We start from the raw sequence: 16,483 nt of genomic DNA, 5'->3' as shown, positions 1-16,483 counted from the left end.
GATAAATCTTGCCAGGGATGCTCTTCTGAAGCAAAACTGCCACACACAAAACATGAAACGCACTATAATTTATGGCGCCAAATTCAACTTGCCCTCATCCTTTTCCAATCACACTGTATTTACATTTCGCGACATAAGATTGTGAGATTTGGACATAAATGGACAGCGATGACAGCTAATATTTGGTTTACACCACACAAAAATTTGATGGAAAAAGTAAAACTTACAAAGCTACCCATGGCTTGCTTGAGCTTGAGCATCGACCACTCACCAAAATAAAGAATGGAGTATATCTTCCAAATTTCACAAAAACCGGTTCATAAATAATAGAGATATAAGATCTGAAAATCTTAGGTGAAATACCCGGTATGTATTTCAGTTGCCTATTTCTGACTTACACTTACACTATCTATTTTTTTTTTTGCTACACCAGCTTAAAATACACATCAAGGTAGAAACATGCATTTAACCTGGCAATACATATTTGATTTATATCTTTTTTACAGAACACTGTACTGTTACTGGGGTAAAAATTGCTGCGTAACATAATGTTCTGGAATCCACGACTTGGAGAGTCACATTGGAAGATTAAAAACAAGTCAAACACAACAGGTCTTGGTCCAAACATTATTAAGAGTTTCCCAAAATGTGAATTTTGTTTTTGGAATTGTTTTTCGAAAACTAGAAATGTTCGACGAAGTCAAGGCCAGGGTCGACGATCACCAATAGCTCCAACAGATGACCACTACTTGACATTCCTTACTGGAAGGTTGGTATCATCGCAAACGGTATGAAACCATGTTCAGCTTGAAGACAAGTGTTGTAAATTCTCCTGTATGCAAACCACAACGGTTTGGAAAACATAGGCGTATAAAACATTCTGGGATCATGAAAGTTGAGCTCAGGCACTGTGATGAGTGCTGAGCCCAGATTTGGAATACGATCTGATAATAAGTGTAGGTACTTTGATGGGTGTGAATGTGGAACAAGAAATAATTCACAATTTATTCGAGAACGACCACAAAGTAAGGGCGGCAGTTTGATGGTTTGGGCTCGAATAATAATGTTGGCAGAAGTTTGTAAGTATTGTACGGAACTTTATTTTATACTCTGAAAGGTCAAAGGTCATAATGCTTTCACATGCAGCAACAGTATATTTCTACCTAACGAACAAAGATACTCGTAAGTATACTCTAGAATATGTAGTTGCATGTCTACACAAAATATGCATATAGGTAGACAAATGGCATTATTTAACAGGTACATGTAAACTATTTATTTATTTATATGATTGGCACATTTATTAGCTAGCCTAACTAACTTAGCTAATATACCTGTGACCGTAAAAATTTAAACGTAAACAGGGTCGCGTCTACTTATGAAAATTATTGCTGTAATGTTGTCTAGAGATATCTTGTCTAGGTATAAATAAAAAAATAGTTCAACAAATCTAGGTCACGCAATTCGTTAATTTATTTCTATTTATAGTAAAAATACAGACGTTTTTCAAGTATATCTGCTTTTTTTGGAAATATTCCATCCATCAATTAAGGGAAAATGTTGAAAACAAATGGCTAAACCGTGTATTATGTAGGCTAATATCTAATATTGAAGGTAATCTAATAAAAGTACATACACAAGAAATGTAAATATTAACCATATGTTGATAGTGTTCCATGGGTATAATCAATATCGCAGGTTGAACGAGAATCAGTCAACTAGTCGAGTCAACATAACACGTTTTTTTATAATATCAAATAAAAATAAAATTTTATTCTATTTCTCAACACTGAGATATGATGAATATTACATAACAAGAAATTAGTGATACGGTACTATTTTTTTTTGAAAATATGTATACATTTTTTCTGTTTTTTTTTTAAATACAATTTTTTAATGTTTTCAGTAATTTCAATACCTTTGTTATCAAACGTGTCTAGAATATCTAGGGAAGGTATAGAAATGTCTAAAGGTAGTAGGATTATTATGACTATTTTCTTTTAAAAAATCATTCAATCGGATGGTTGCCAAATTAGAACTTCAGTCAAAGACATGGTTTATGCACAATGCAATCATCGAATATTGCACGAGTGCATTAATCTTCACTGTTACGCTGAAGTTCAAATTTGGCGGTGATCAGAATTGTGTAAATTTTTTGAAGGAAAGGGATGATAATGTAAAGGTGTTTTTTTAAATTTGGCGTCGAAGTAGGCGTTGGAGAGTCGATTGAGATCGCACCACTCGTGTAAAAGCGTAAGATTTAAACAGCTGATCCGTGATCCGTAACCTGTATAGTGCGTTCACAATCAACAGTTCAACTTCGACGCCAAATTTAAAAAAACACCCGTTATACTGGCTTCCATAAAAAACGAAACAGCTAAAAGCTGTTGTTAAAAATCTTGTTGAAATTTTTAAAATGGCTGTATTGCGATAAATAAATTGTAGGAATTTCAAACAAAACAACGTTAACAAAAGATATAAATTTTAATAGCTAGTGTTTCTGCCGCAGATCCTGATGTACTCATTTATTCGAGGGATGCTCTCAATGAGATGGTCTTTTATGACCGCGAGCGCAACCATACACCACTCATGTTCAATTGGTGATAAATGTGGGGAACGAGAAGGCCACGACAGCAATACCTTAGCGTTTTGTAGTTACCTTTGCCGAAAAAGAGAGCGCGTTGTCCTGCAGGAAAATAAGGTCATGTAACCTTGGAATATGAAATTGCGCCTCAGCAATTTAAGGGGCGGCATTTAAATTGTCAGGAATAAAAACCAAACTGTGGCGTTCAAGAGCCAACTGCCAAATTCTGTCGTTCTCCACTGCGGTGCTTCACCCTTCCTTGGTCATTCTGGCTCCATAAACGGGATTCATCACTGAACACCTGATGCCATTCTTGTATCCAGTTACCATGCTGATGCATCATTCCAGTCTACGAGTCAGAATTTAAACCAATTGACCTTATCCTAAGATATGTCGACGACATCGAGATCCTTCCCATCATAGACCCCCTCTAGTAATTGAAAAATACTTCTTGTTGTTCTAGATGTGTTCCTAAGAGCCATAAGACTTGGTGGATGATCTTCGCGACCATGGTCCTTCGAAGACTACAGCTCCTGTCTTCTGGATCACCATCTCACTATTGTTGCCTCATTACGATTGAAGTGACGGGCGATTTCCCAAAATAGAACTCCACCCTCCTTTCTGCTATTAATTCTTTCTAGCTCAAAATCATTTATTTGACGATAATTTACACGGTGATGAACAGGTGGGTCCCCACATTCTAGAAAAATAAAATTGGTAATTTTTAAGAAAGAAAAAGTCAAAAACCAGGCTAAGAACACACATGCACATGACATTCATATTCTCATCATACTTTGCCTAGATGATCTAGACATCTAAACATCCAATAAATGAAGAAAGGACTTGTGACGTAGGTAGCAAAAGAATTTCAGACGAGGCTGTAACCTAAAGGTTGGTTTGAAGATATCATCTTGAATCTTGAATATCCAATCCTTCATCAATTTTATAAACAACTCTCTTTCATCTCCTACTCGTATGTACATTAATTTATTCAATGAAATTATTGTTTACAATTTTAATCAATTATTGCTTATCTTTACATTAAGTAGAACTAATATTTAGTTGGCAGGAAAACTGTGTCAAATCTATTTCATAAATCAACCAAAATCAGTTTCAAATTTTGTAAATACTCGTATTTTGTGTAATACTCGTAGATATGTGTGTTTGCATATCAACAGAAAATTAAATCTTAAAAGAGTAAATATTTTTTTTCGACACTGTCAGAATTTGAGAATTTTCTCCTATGTGAACGGATTTTGATAAATGTCACTCACAACTTGTCAAAACGAAACGTCAAGCTAATTTTAAGGATTTTTAAGCGATTTGGAGCCTTTAAGGGGCTCGTCGAACAAAAAAAAGGTTGTATTGAACTCGTTCGTGTGTAAATTGGGCCTTTTTTGGCACGAGTGGGCCATTTTAAAATGCGAGTGAAACGAGTGTTTTAAAATGGCCCATTCGTGCCAAAAAAGGCCCAATTTACGCACGAACTCGTTAAATAAACTATGTACTATGGCGGACAATAAATTTAGGCCGGCCTGTCATTGAGTTGACATCAAAATGTGAAGCTGGCATTATGTTCAACTAACCCAATTTTCGATTTTTGTCATTCTTGTCATCGTGACAGCGATAATCAAAATTAAAATTGGGAAAAGAAGCGTGCACCAGAGAGAAGTGCTACTACAAATCAGTTATGCTAGTGCGTCATGATCTGTAAGTTACGAAAAGGGCGAAGGAAACGCCAAACAGCTTGAAAACCTTCAGTTTGACAAACTGACACATCAGTCATAATGACAATAAATGGTCGCTTGCATTGACTTTTTTGAAATGTCAGAAATTTGCCGGCCTAAATTTATTGTCCGCCATAGTACTATTATTAGTTGTAAAAAAATAAAGATCAAATAATTATATCATAGGTTATGAAAATAAAAGCCGTCAAAAGCTAAGTATATAATTTATTATTTTTACCCTTACTCACCTCGTACTCGTACATATTTGTATTCTCTAAATTTTACAAATTTACAAGAAAGATTCAAATTTTACAATCTTCATCCCAAATTTCCTTAAAATATGTAATTAATTTTCTAGATTAATTTTTAGTCCACTGTGTTTTTAAATGTGATTTTTTTTTATTTATTTTAAGTAATTTCATTAAGTATTTTTTATTTAGTAAAAAAGTAGAAACAAAAATTGTTTTTTCCTAACAAAAAACCACAACCCTTATTTAAGCAATCCTGAATATTTATTTTTATTGTAAAGTTAATAGGTTATTAATGCCACTTCTGATTTTAACGTCAGTGTAATTGTGCTGGTGGGTCGTTTAATGTTTTATCTGTAACAGTAATATTTTTTATCAGCTTATTTTAATACCGGTCCAAAGCTCATGAAAGGGGGATGAATTTGTTAAATAACCATTAAACTAGGAAACCCTGTATTACGGATTTCTCACACCTGTCAATTACGATATTACCATAATATAGCTCTACGCTGGAGCCTTATCATATTTGTTCGCGTCTATGTGTATATAAGAATCGTCCACCTGGCATTAGATTGACGAGTTATTGATAAGGAAGCTTATCAAAACGATTGGAGTCAATATGTGGAGGCAGTTCTGTTGAAGTAGTGAAGTAGTGTACTTCTATGAAGAGTCAATTCTTCACTCCAACAAAGTGTAATCAATAATAATTACAAACAAAAATGTCTAATGGTGGATATGAAGAATGCACCACTTATGATAACTCCTGGCATATCATACCGCCGGATTACGTCCACATGGACGACGAATATCGATACACGTGAGTTCCCAAACATTTGCAGTTAGCCTTTAATATATTTCAAGAAGCTTTTTTTGTAAACTTCAATTCAACGAAGCTGAAAATTGCCCACTAATATTCAAGTGAAAATAAAAATTGTTCCGAATTAAAAGCAAAATTTCCATTTATGATGATCGGACTGTTCGGTACAATTTTGGACATTTTGAAATTTCAAATCGAATTCTTAAAATTCTCCAAGACCGTTCGAAAGTAAAAATATGAATGAACCGGATTTTACTACAACTTCGGGGGTGGTCCTTTGGCTTTGGCGACTAGCAGTCTACCTTGTGAGAAATCTACCTGCAGCTCATTCTTTCACACAGGTGTCCTCGTTGGACGTTTTATTTAGGCTATTAGGGTCTTGTCGGCTTTTCAAGGATCTAAGAGTTTAAATATTATTTTTTACCTTAATAAATCCTGTTATTTGTGTGGCGGGGAAGGGGTGTTTTCCGGATCCTGCCGCGTTTGACGGTTTTGAGTGCTGTTGCATTCTGTTCGGCGCGAATTTGCCGCATCAATGACGACGAAGGCAAATGCAACAGTTCAGTTGCATTTCTCAAGTACCTAGGTCATTAAAAAATATCGCAACGAAACTGAAAAAAGGAGGACTCAAAAGTGCTCTAGTAGTGGGGTTAAAGTATTTTTTTAATTGCGTTATTATGAAATTAAAATACTTTTTGTAAGAAGTGTTACTTCTTACAAATTTTTGTTTACTTGCAAAAGCTATTTGTCTTTGTTATGGTATATAAAATATTTTAGAAAGAAATGAATAGATAGAGAAACAAAGCATAAAAAAAAATCAATAGAATGGTCTCTCTAGCCACCTTGTGACTTTAAAAACGCGGATCTTGTATTTTTGAAAATTTAGCCTAGAGGTAATCAAAAATATTATAAATTTTCGGTTGCACAAAAAATGTTGTATACACCTTGGCCGCGAAATCCTCGAGATTATCCTGCCTTTTCTCTTGGATTTCGCGGCCTTGATATGGTACAAATAACTCCATATTATTTATGCGTTTTATCATAACAGTATTATATCGAACATTAGAAACCTTATTTGCTACTCTTTGTTGGGTACATTCTATGTATTACGAGTATCTAGGTAAATGGTGCATGGTACTATTGCGAGCAAAAAAAGTGGATCATCAAATTTCTGTCAGTTTTTAAAAATTATTTATCAAGAAACGGTAAAGAATAAAAATTTATTTAGAAAATCGCATGACACTTAAAAATAGCCAATAGAAAAACAGAGTTCGGTGTCATGTCTATAACAATATATGTAGAGATTTCCTGGAAATTTTTTGCACCTAGCTAACCCAACATGCATGAAATTAATAAGTGGAAATTTTTTCAGCCAATCAAAATTATTTATTTATTAAAAATCTCATTTTTTTTCCGTTGTCAAGGATAATTCTGTTAAACAACTTGATTTTTTTTGTCAGAAATTTATAATTTAAGAAGCATAATGTCCGTGTCGTTGCGATTTTCTTACCGAATATGCCCTCGTGCATTGATTAATAACTGGAAATTTTATTCTCATGCATTTCCAAAACGTGTTCCGCTCGGGCTAATTAATACGAAAAAATTTCCGGAAATAATCAGTGCACTTGGGATATTATAAGTGAAAATAATTTAGGTCAGTTATGGAAAACGATCGTGAATATAATTGCATCACAGAGTTGTCCGAAATCGAACGAATAAAGATAGTATCTCTTTTGGAAAATTTCGACGAGATCGCGATAACAAAACGTAAACGCTACACATCGACCTAAATTGCTCAAGATATCAAACCACCCCTCTGTTTACAACCCCATCGCTATAGCAACCACTTAGTCCGAATCATCATCATTATCCGACAATTACTACATCAAGTGAAGAAGTAAACTTCTCCATTACCCCTCCGCTCCGAAGACGGGTTAAAGGTCGCAGATCTGAATAGAAGCGCACAAGAGCCGCCTAAGCGACGGTGTCTTCCTCGAAGACCGGCACTCGAGCAAATCCCCGAGTCCCGGAACCCTCGGTTGCGTCTCTCGCCCTCCGATTGGCCCCGGTTGGCTCCACCCCCGAAACGTCGGCGGCTATTGGTCGACGTGAGAGCCGTCGAGAGGCCTGAAGAGCCCATCGAGTGAAGGGCGCCTCTTCAGCACTCTTCAGTGACTCTCCAGAAGCTCTCGACAACTCGCGTGCCGGTCCACTTGAACCGATAACAGTGCGGTGCCAGTGACAGTGTTAAAGGTGGCCGAGGAAGACAAGCCTCGGAACAACGACGCCATGCCTCCGGCGTCGGTTGCCGCCACCGCCGCCTCCACTTCGGCGGCAGCGGCCTTGCTGGCTTGGCCACCTCTCCTGCTCCATCCATGGGCTCCGGCGCTGCTGCCGGGAGCCTGGTGCTCGTCGGCGATAAGGTCGGCTTTGCCAGGGTTAGTTATCATGTACAGGATGCGTAAAAAAATAACAAATACCGACTGATTCAGGTTTGACAACTGCCTTTCTAGATTTGACGATAATAAAAAATCCGCAAACTATTTTAGTCAAAAATGTTGCCAAAAATTAAAATTCAAAGTTGATGTCATTCTTCATAATCCGGTGTAAAACGTGACAAAAGAAGATTGTAAATCTTTTCAAAAGGCATGAATCATTCGGTACAGTAATGGTCCAAGGTCGTGTATATTTCTTTTTTCTTTGTTAACAAAAGTCAATTGTTTTGAATCAGATTTTGAGAGGCGATTGTGCCTTAGCATTGTAAATATTATTATCAATTACTTTATCAACACGTATTTTTTTTTTCAAATGATCTGATTTCTTGGTTATGATCTACAATTCATATTTCAATGACCTCAATTTTTGTCAACCATTTAAATACTCGTACCTAGTATAGGATTTATTTAACAAAATTTAATTCGTTAAGAGTTTTAACAAGAAATATTTCATTAACTGCCCCAACTAATGTGCATGGTGTTTATTCTGTCTGTTAGTTATATGTATTGTCTTGGTACTTTTATTAAATTAAAGTTATTAAAATTTCAGTTAATATGCTAGTAAAGTCGATATCGGGTGTTGATTTAAATTTCCGGTCAAAGTTGGCGTAGAAGAGTCGATTGTGAACGCATCACTCGTGTAAAAACATAAGATTTAAACAGTTGGTCCGTGATCAGTAATCTGTAGTGCGTTCACAATCGACTCTTCAGCGCCAACTTTGACCGAAAATTTAAATGAACACCCGAACTTATATTAACATTTTGAATTTCCCAAAATTTGATTTTTTACAACTATTATTATCACTTACCGAAAATTGCAATTTTTAAAATTTTCATTAATGATCTTCTGATTTATGTTTTGTGTTTTTTGGTTAACATGAGAATAATACCGACGTATTATTTGCTGCAACTTTAATCGAATTCTTTTCTCAAATATTATTTTCTTACCTACGCCTTTCATTCTAAAATTCAATACAAATAGTTTGCGAAAAAGAGGAAACGTTGGTCATAGCTGAAAATTCAAATGAGGTGCGTCTGACCGATCCCGTCACAAAAGTAAACATTCTTTTCGATGTTACAAAGACCCATTTCTCTCTCAAAGCCTTCACTTCTCCTTTGAATAAAAAACCTTAACAATATCCACTTGAAAAATGCTTCGGCCAGGAACCGGATACAAGCAATTTAGATTTTCGTGGATATCTGCAGGTCTGATTTTGTTGTTTAACAAAGCGTGACTTCGTGAGGGTGGTAAGGGTCCGGACTTTTATTACCGTTTTGGCACAGGTGACAATTGGTTGGAAATCCCAAGTACTGGCCCGAAGTCACGTTTGGGCAATTTAAAGTTTCACAGGTGTCGCTTTATGGTCGAGTACCGACACAGAAAATTGATAGATATATTGTTAGTTTTGGATGGCGGCGGTAAATTTTACAACTGGACTCTTTTGTTGCAGGTTGTTGGATAGCATGAAGATGGCCGGACCGATGGGAAATCCCCGACAACCTGGGGGATTTGCCATCAGCGATATTTTAGAACTGGACCGTAACAGCAACGTCGGGATTGAACCGCCGCCGACGGACGCACCCCTTTACGCTCACCCCGCACATGATATCTCGGGGTATGTGCCCATTTCCAGGCATTGGTCGGTGGCGCCGCCCGAAGGTAAGAATAATCCCAATACATCATGCTCGAATTAATGAACAATTTAAGATTTTAAACATATTTTTTGAAATAAAAGTAACACCTTTATCGCGATATACTCTTTTCACGTATCTAGCTTACATTTACCTATAAGCTTCCAAGTGCGTGAATTATTTTTCCGAATTGACGTATAATCTGCGACTCGTGCTTATTTGCACGCGCGTGGGAGCTTCTACAAGAAAATCACAGTCAACACCAAGAAATTACTTTGGCAGATCTATTTACTTTAAATGTCAAGTCCGTAATGCTCGAGTTTTTATGGTAACAATAATTAATAATTGTTTTGGCTAGCGGTATGCCTTTATCAAAATTTTATGGCACTTATCAATTTTTTAAAACGATCAAAAATTTCTGGAAATTTCTGTAGTCGCCACGACAGCCGTACCAAGTTCAAGCTTTCCATTGGAAGTTTACGATTTTCTTGCAAAAGAATTACTTATTATTATTTACTTACTACTTTTATTATGATACTACTTATATGTATCGTGCGTTCATTTAAATATTCTCAAAGTTGGCGTTGAAGAGTCGATTGTAAACGCACCACTCATGTAAAAACTTAAGATTTAAACAGCTGATCCGTGATCCATAATCCGTAGTGGGTTCACAATCGACTCTTCAACGCCAACTTTGAGGATACATTTAAATGAACGCACGATATATTATTTAAGTCAAGTAAAGTTTAATTTTTTATAATATGACTAGTTTTACAAAAGGGGGCACGGCTTCGAGACCGAATTTATTTCATCAATACGTGTATTATTGTCCAGTGTTGATAATTTTTTTGAAAGTACTATTTTTTATATTTTTATTGCGCTGTACGCCTATTTTCTTACGCGACATCCAAACATTCACTGCATCCGAGGTTGCTTAACTTAGTACAATAAGAGTAAAAATAATAATTATTGCATCAAAGAGATTCCAAAAAGAAAAGTTTTAGAGTTTTGTTAATTAAGAAAAGAAGCCGCTACCGTTCAGTAATTATTTTTCTTTTATTTACCTAATCAAATACTATTCCAAACTGGAAATAATAAAGATCATTTCTAAAATTTTCTCACGGGAACTTGTTTTGGAATTTCTGCTAACTCTCTCATTATCTACCTGACTTTATGGCTTAGGCCATCTGTATTTTACAAGGGAGGCGTTTGTAATTTTCAAACAATTTAGCAAACTATAAAACTTTTTGGAAACATTGAAGTAATATAACTGCGCCGTTCTTTTTTAAAAATGACTTTTTATTATACCTGAATCATAATCTCTACTTTTGACACTAAAATGTGATGCGAAAATATACTATTAAAAAACTAATGGAGAAATAATGCCACAAAACTATTTTTATATGCTCTTGTATTGTTAACCAATTTATTGTGTAATTAAATTTTACACTACCAAATTTTTTGCGTTACAAAAAAGGAAAAACTGTCATATCTTATTTAAAAGTTAGCAAGCGACATGGACAGGACAACAAAATTGGACATCCGAAAAATGTTAGTTATTGTCACGCCACACGAGCATCATGGTGCCCAATGTTTTTTTGTTGACTATTACTTCAAAAGGAAATGCAAATACTTTACCCAACAAGAATAAAAAAGAAAAAAGTCTAAAGTGTTGCTTAAATTATATTTTCATGTAATCATTTAACTGGAAAGCACAACAACAAAGTTAAAGTGTGCAACTAAAATTAGTTTTAAAACGATAAGTATAAATTTTTTCTTGTCAATATCAGTTTTCTGTTGTCAATTGCCTAGATTAATCAATCTTCTAAAAGCTGTCACTAAATAATCTCTCTAAAAAATACATACAACTACATAATTAAATAGATATAGTTGAGGCCTGTCACTGATAATATTTGGAAAAAAATTAAATGCATTTATGTGTATCAAGTATCTTTAATTGTGTAACAGATTGTGCAGGAAAAATATTTGTGTTTGCTTCAAAAATACTAATTTTATTGTGCGTGATCCTGTTTTCGCGTCTACTCTGTAAACTTTAAGTAGTTTTTTTACTTTGAAACCTTGACTTAATTACCGCGTACAGGTAGACAAGCGCAGCAGCTGCAAACTTCCGCGGACTTCTGCAGCTGCTTTTCTCTTTGGAAGGCGTGACTCGGTTTCATCGCTGACCCAACGGTATACGTGGGGAACGGTTCCAGCCCAGCCCCTCTTCCATCCATTTAGTTCCACTAACGCTCTTTTGAACGTTGTGTAATTACCAACTCGGAAGAAGGGGGACTCGGTGATGTATCAATGTTAAACACCTTTACATAAACCAATTTAAATTGCCCTCGCACGACACTCACCCCACTGATACTGTTATGGCGATTCTACCTCCACGAATTGTTCCATTCACTCCGGTGAATTCGACGAACAATGAAGCCGCACGCCCTCTGGAAACCAACCGGAGTAAAATTAGGATGGTGGCAAGGGGAGTTTTTTTAAATGAAGATCACCCATTCAAAATTGTAAAGCGAAAGATTAATCGATTTGGAACAAAAATATTTCAAGCGAATACCTCAAAAAAACAAAATTTGAAACGTGAGGAAATTTTATCTCAGTTTTGAGAGCCAGAGATCAAGGCTACCGATTTTTAGTTGGATTTAGGGAAAACTAAATGTGGGTTTACAGTGAGAAAAGTCCACAGTTTTTTAACAAACTTTTTTCAGGATACCTTGTTGATATAAGTTTTTTTTGATAGAAATACTCTTTCTGCTAAGCAGCCCCAATAAGTCGCCACCTTTAATCGGTCCCAACCCCAATCGATCGATAAATCAGCGGTTAGCCACGTCACGTTCTAAAACCCCCTAAACCCGTATTAATCTGTTCCAGGTCTTCACCACTCTCACCAACACATGCAACCCCATCCCGCTCAACTGAGCCCTGATAGCACCAGTCCCGCGATATCCGACAGATCGAGTGTCGATCCCACGGGACCGGTCGATAGTTTACCGTCGAACCACTGTACTGGTACTAGTACAGCAGTGAGCGAGCGAGATCCAGACGAAGAGAATTCGGAAGACTGCAAAGATCCGCATTTGGTGGAGCAACACGATCAACAACCTGGAAGTCATAAGAAACGCAAACGACGAGTACTCTTCTCCAAAGCTCAGACTTACGAGTTGGAGCGGAGGTTCAGACAGCAGAGGTACCTTTCGGCGCCGGAAAGGGAGCATTTGGCGTCGATAATCCGGTTGACGCCGACGCAAGTCAAGATTTGGTTCCAAAATCACAGGTTAGTCGACTTCTTATTTGGTTTATCGAGAAATTTTGTGGTTCGAGCGATAAGATAGAGATGGATTGACGAGGTGGTACCAAGTACATTATTGTTCAAGTATTGGCAATGTTTGATTTGGTTTGTTTTTAATAATATAAATCGTGATGCAATGACGAGATAAGAAAGTGAACATTCAATTTGTATCGAAGTCGAATTATTTCTATCGAAATTAATAGTTAGCTACATAAAATAAATGTTTTCTAGTTTCCTTGTGAGTGTAAAGTCACAATTTCTACACGTTTTGTTGAATTATTTTAAAGATATTTACGCCCCTTCACCACTTTCTCCTCACACAAAGTTAAATTTTGTCTTACACAGTCAACTTCTTGGCGTTCTTGGTTTTGCTAAAAATAAATCCATTTTTGATATTTCAAATCCAATTTTGATGCTTCAGATTTGTCAATATTTTAATTTTACGACGAATGGAAGTTCTAATGAAAATTTATCAAGGACCAGTAACAAAAAAAAGTAAAATGCATTCACGTTGTTTTGGCATACTGGGGGCTATATGGAAGCTGTCTGTTGATTTAGGTTATGTTTTTCTAAGTTAGAGGTTATGAATAGCGTCAATGTCTAATACATTGTTGTAAATTTGCAATAGAAGAATACTCAGACATCGCCAAAAATTCAGCATTTCAGCAACATGTTAATTTCATTTTGATAGGTCAGGCACTTTAGTGACGCGAATCAAACAGTGTATCCAACGTTAAAAAAATAAATCATGGCCTCCCATTATGCCAAAACAACGTGAACGGTGTTTAAAGTGAATAACTTGACTAATGCCCGGTTTCTGGAACGGCGCAATAACTAACTGGTTAAATCAAGCGTTGCTATAGAAACGCTAAAAAGTAACCAATCACATTACACGATTTTTGTATTTATCGGAGAGTTAACTAACTGGCTCGATAAAATTGTTTTCAGAAACCGGGCCTAAAACATTGATACTATTTCAACAAATGTTAAAAGAAAGTAAGATATTTGATAAGAAACACTTAAAGAATTTAAAACCGATTTGCAAGCTGCTGAAAGTTTTGATGTGGTAAAAAGAGATAATAATTTTCTGGCCATTCAGTACCTACATGTTTTAATAACATGTTTAAAAACTGTTTTCAACTGAATTAAAGCAAAAATGTTGCCTTCTCTTAGTTCTCTTTCTTCATTTTTTTAAATTTTAAATTTGGAACAGTTGAGCACTATATTTTAAAAATTGTATTTTCCTTAACTAAACTGTTAAAGTTTACATTTATATAATATGTAATTCCTGATTTAAATGCTAATTACTATCAAATGTAGGTGTGTGCTGTTATCTTACTTAATCACTGTTACACCATACTTATAATTCATTAAATTTTTATATTATTGTTATTTGTTTTAAGTACATCACAAGTGAAGGGGTAATATATCTGACAAGCTCCATGATTGATTTAATTTACTGCATTTATTACCTACTTTCCTTTTATTTATAATTTATAATTTTATTTTTTGAAAACAAACATGAAGTTTATTTTACTAATTTTTTTAATTATTGAAGGAAATAATTTATAATCAGTATTTTCGTTTTTTGCCAATGAGTCTAAATATTCATAATTTTAATTTTTGCCATAATAAGAATTTTTTGTTATTTCGTCCGCAGGAAATTTCTTAGGAAATAATTTTCAAAACAATATGATTTCTTCTACATTTTATTATATCGGGTGTTCATTTAAATTAATCCTCAGGGTAAGCGTTGAAGAGTCGATTGTGAACTCACCACGGATTACAGATCACGGATCAGCAGTTTAAATTTAACCTCACTTTTTGCGTTGTGTGTCTTTTTAGTGTGCAGACTGACGAGTGGTGCGTTCACAAACGACTCTTCAACGCCAACTTTAAGGATAAATTTAAATGAACGAAATTTTTTTCTACGCATGAAATACTTAAGTTAGTACCTATCATTTTTTATAAGCAAACCATCATCTCCGATTCACGTGTTATAAAAATATTTTTTAACATACCTATTGATAAAACTACTTAAATAAAATATCCTTTTGACTAGTATAATAATCGAAACATCCAATCTGCAACTTAAACAATTGCTTATTAATAAACCAATAACGCTTTGAACTTTAATGTCAAAAACGATTTATTAGTAACGAAGTCTGTCTGTTGTATTTGTGGTACTCATTAAATTAAAAAATTTAAATTTGAAAATCTGAGTGTTCTAAGGATTTTTTTTTTTGTTCCAGATACAAGACGAAGAGGGCCCAGCACGAGAAAGGCATGCACGACCAACAGAACAACAATCCCCTGCCGTCGCCGCGACGCGTGGCCGTGCCCGTGTTAGTCCGCGACGGCAAACCCTGCCTGAGCGGGGGCCCCAAGCACACCGACCCCAGCGGCCTCCAGGTCCCCGGCGGTCCCATGATGATGGGCGGCCACGGTCCCTTGATGTACGGACAGCCGCGCGTTTGGTGGTGATTCCGCGTACAAACCAACACCCGTTCCAGCAAGAACCCAACACCCATAAACAACAGTTCCGTATCAACAATTTTCCAAATTCGAACAAACCCAGTGTTGCCAGGTAGCCTCCGAGACGAAATCAGTGCGAACATTTAACATAGATAAGATATCGACAACAGTGATCTGCCAATTCGAATCAGGACACGCGATCAGATTGTATTCGCGCATGTTGTCAAGGCCGAAGGTGGCGACTTTGCCCCCGGCGTCGTTCCTAGCCGTCTTTCGACAGGTGTAATGGACGTCTTGTGGAACGACGCCGTCAAACGGCGCCGTTCGCGGCTGGTTCATGTCTTTGTTGTTGTATTTAAAACATTGTAAATGATTGTATATGTGTAAATAGACTTGTAGACTTGTGTACAGTAGGTTAGAATGGTTGAATTCAGTGGCCGATGTCATAGTCTAATCTAGTCTGCATCTTCCCTGTGGACTCCCCGTACTTACACTGTTTCTCAACTGTACAAACTAATTTATTAAAACCAAATAAAAGACATTCCACCATTATTGACGTCTTTATTTAACTCCGCTGTATGCCTACACCACTTCCCTGGGTGTGCAAAAGACTGTTGAAACTCAGCATAACTGACGCCGTTGAAATTAAAATGATTCTGAATTAATAAATAATAATTTCAATAAATCAAACTGACACTGCTTTTTATGACGCAATCTAACGGGTGTATTTTTTAATTTGGCGTAATTATCGGAATACAACTCTGATCAGCTGTTTAAATCTAACCTCACTTTCTGCGTGTTTTTAATCTGCAGTTTGAAAAATCAGCGTTTTTAAGAAGAGTAGTTCATTCACAATCGACTTTTCAACGTCAACTTCGACGCCAAATTTAATAAAATACCCGTTATAGGTAAATAACAGTAAAATATTAAAAGAATACTCTTAATTATAATTATAATATTTAACTGTTATTGTCATAATGTCGCGCTCCGACTGCGTCTTCATCATAGCTTTAACGCATAAAAATTACAACAATTATTAATTATCGTGGCTAAATGGCGCCCCTTCGATGAGGTGTCTTTCTGCGGGGTACCACCAGCGCACCCGCACGCGGCGGCCCCACACACACTTCGTTTTGCTATAAAGCTTTTTGATTTATTTTTTTGTACAAGTAAGATCATGTTGATATTGTAAATAGGT

General features: G+C 36.0%; 1 protein-coding gene across 2 annotated transcripts; it reads left to right on the top strand.

Moving 5' to 3' along the window:
- The first annotated feature begins 5,169 nt into the window (after positions 1 to 5,169).
- Positions 5,170 to 15,837, top strand: LOC138132914 (homeobox protein Nkx-2.5-like). Of its 2 annotated transcripts, none has more exons than XM_069050634.1 (4): positions 5,170 to 5,376; positions 9,323 to 9,531; positions 12,393 to 12,795; positions 15,063 to 15,837. In XM_069050634.1, exons 1-4 carry the CDS (start codon positions 5,279 to 5,281, stop codon positions 15,292 to 15,294), a joined length of 942 nt encoding a protein of 313 aa, XP_068906735.1. In that variant the 5' UTR covers positions 5,170 to 5,278; the 3' UTR covers positions 15,295 to 15,837. The 2 variants fall into 2 exon arrangements, with proteins under 2 accessions (XP_068906735.1, XP_068906734.1); XM_069050633.1 differs by lacking the exon at positions 5,170 to 5,376 and adding an exon at positions 5,458 to 7,814.
- The last annotated feature ends 646 nt before the right edge of the window (positions 15,838 to 16,483 follow it).

The sequence above is a fragment of the Tenebrio molitor genome, chromosome 6 (assembly GCF_963966145.1).
Source record: "Tenebrio molitor chromosome 6, icTenMoli1.1, whole genome shotgun sequence".
NCBI classification, from domain to species: domain Eukaryota; kingdom Metazoa; phylum Arthropoda; class Insecta; order Coleoptera; family Tenebrionidae; genus Tenebrio; species Tenebrio molitor.
The sequence above is the reverse complement of the archived record's forward strand: the minus strand, read 5'-3'. Positions and strand labels throughout refer to the sequence as shown.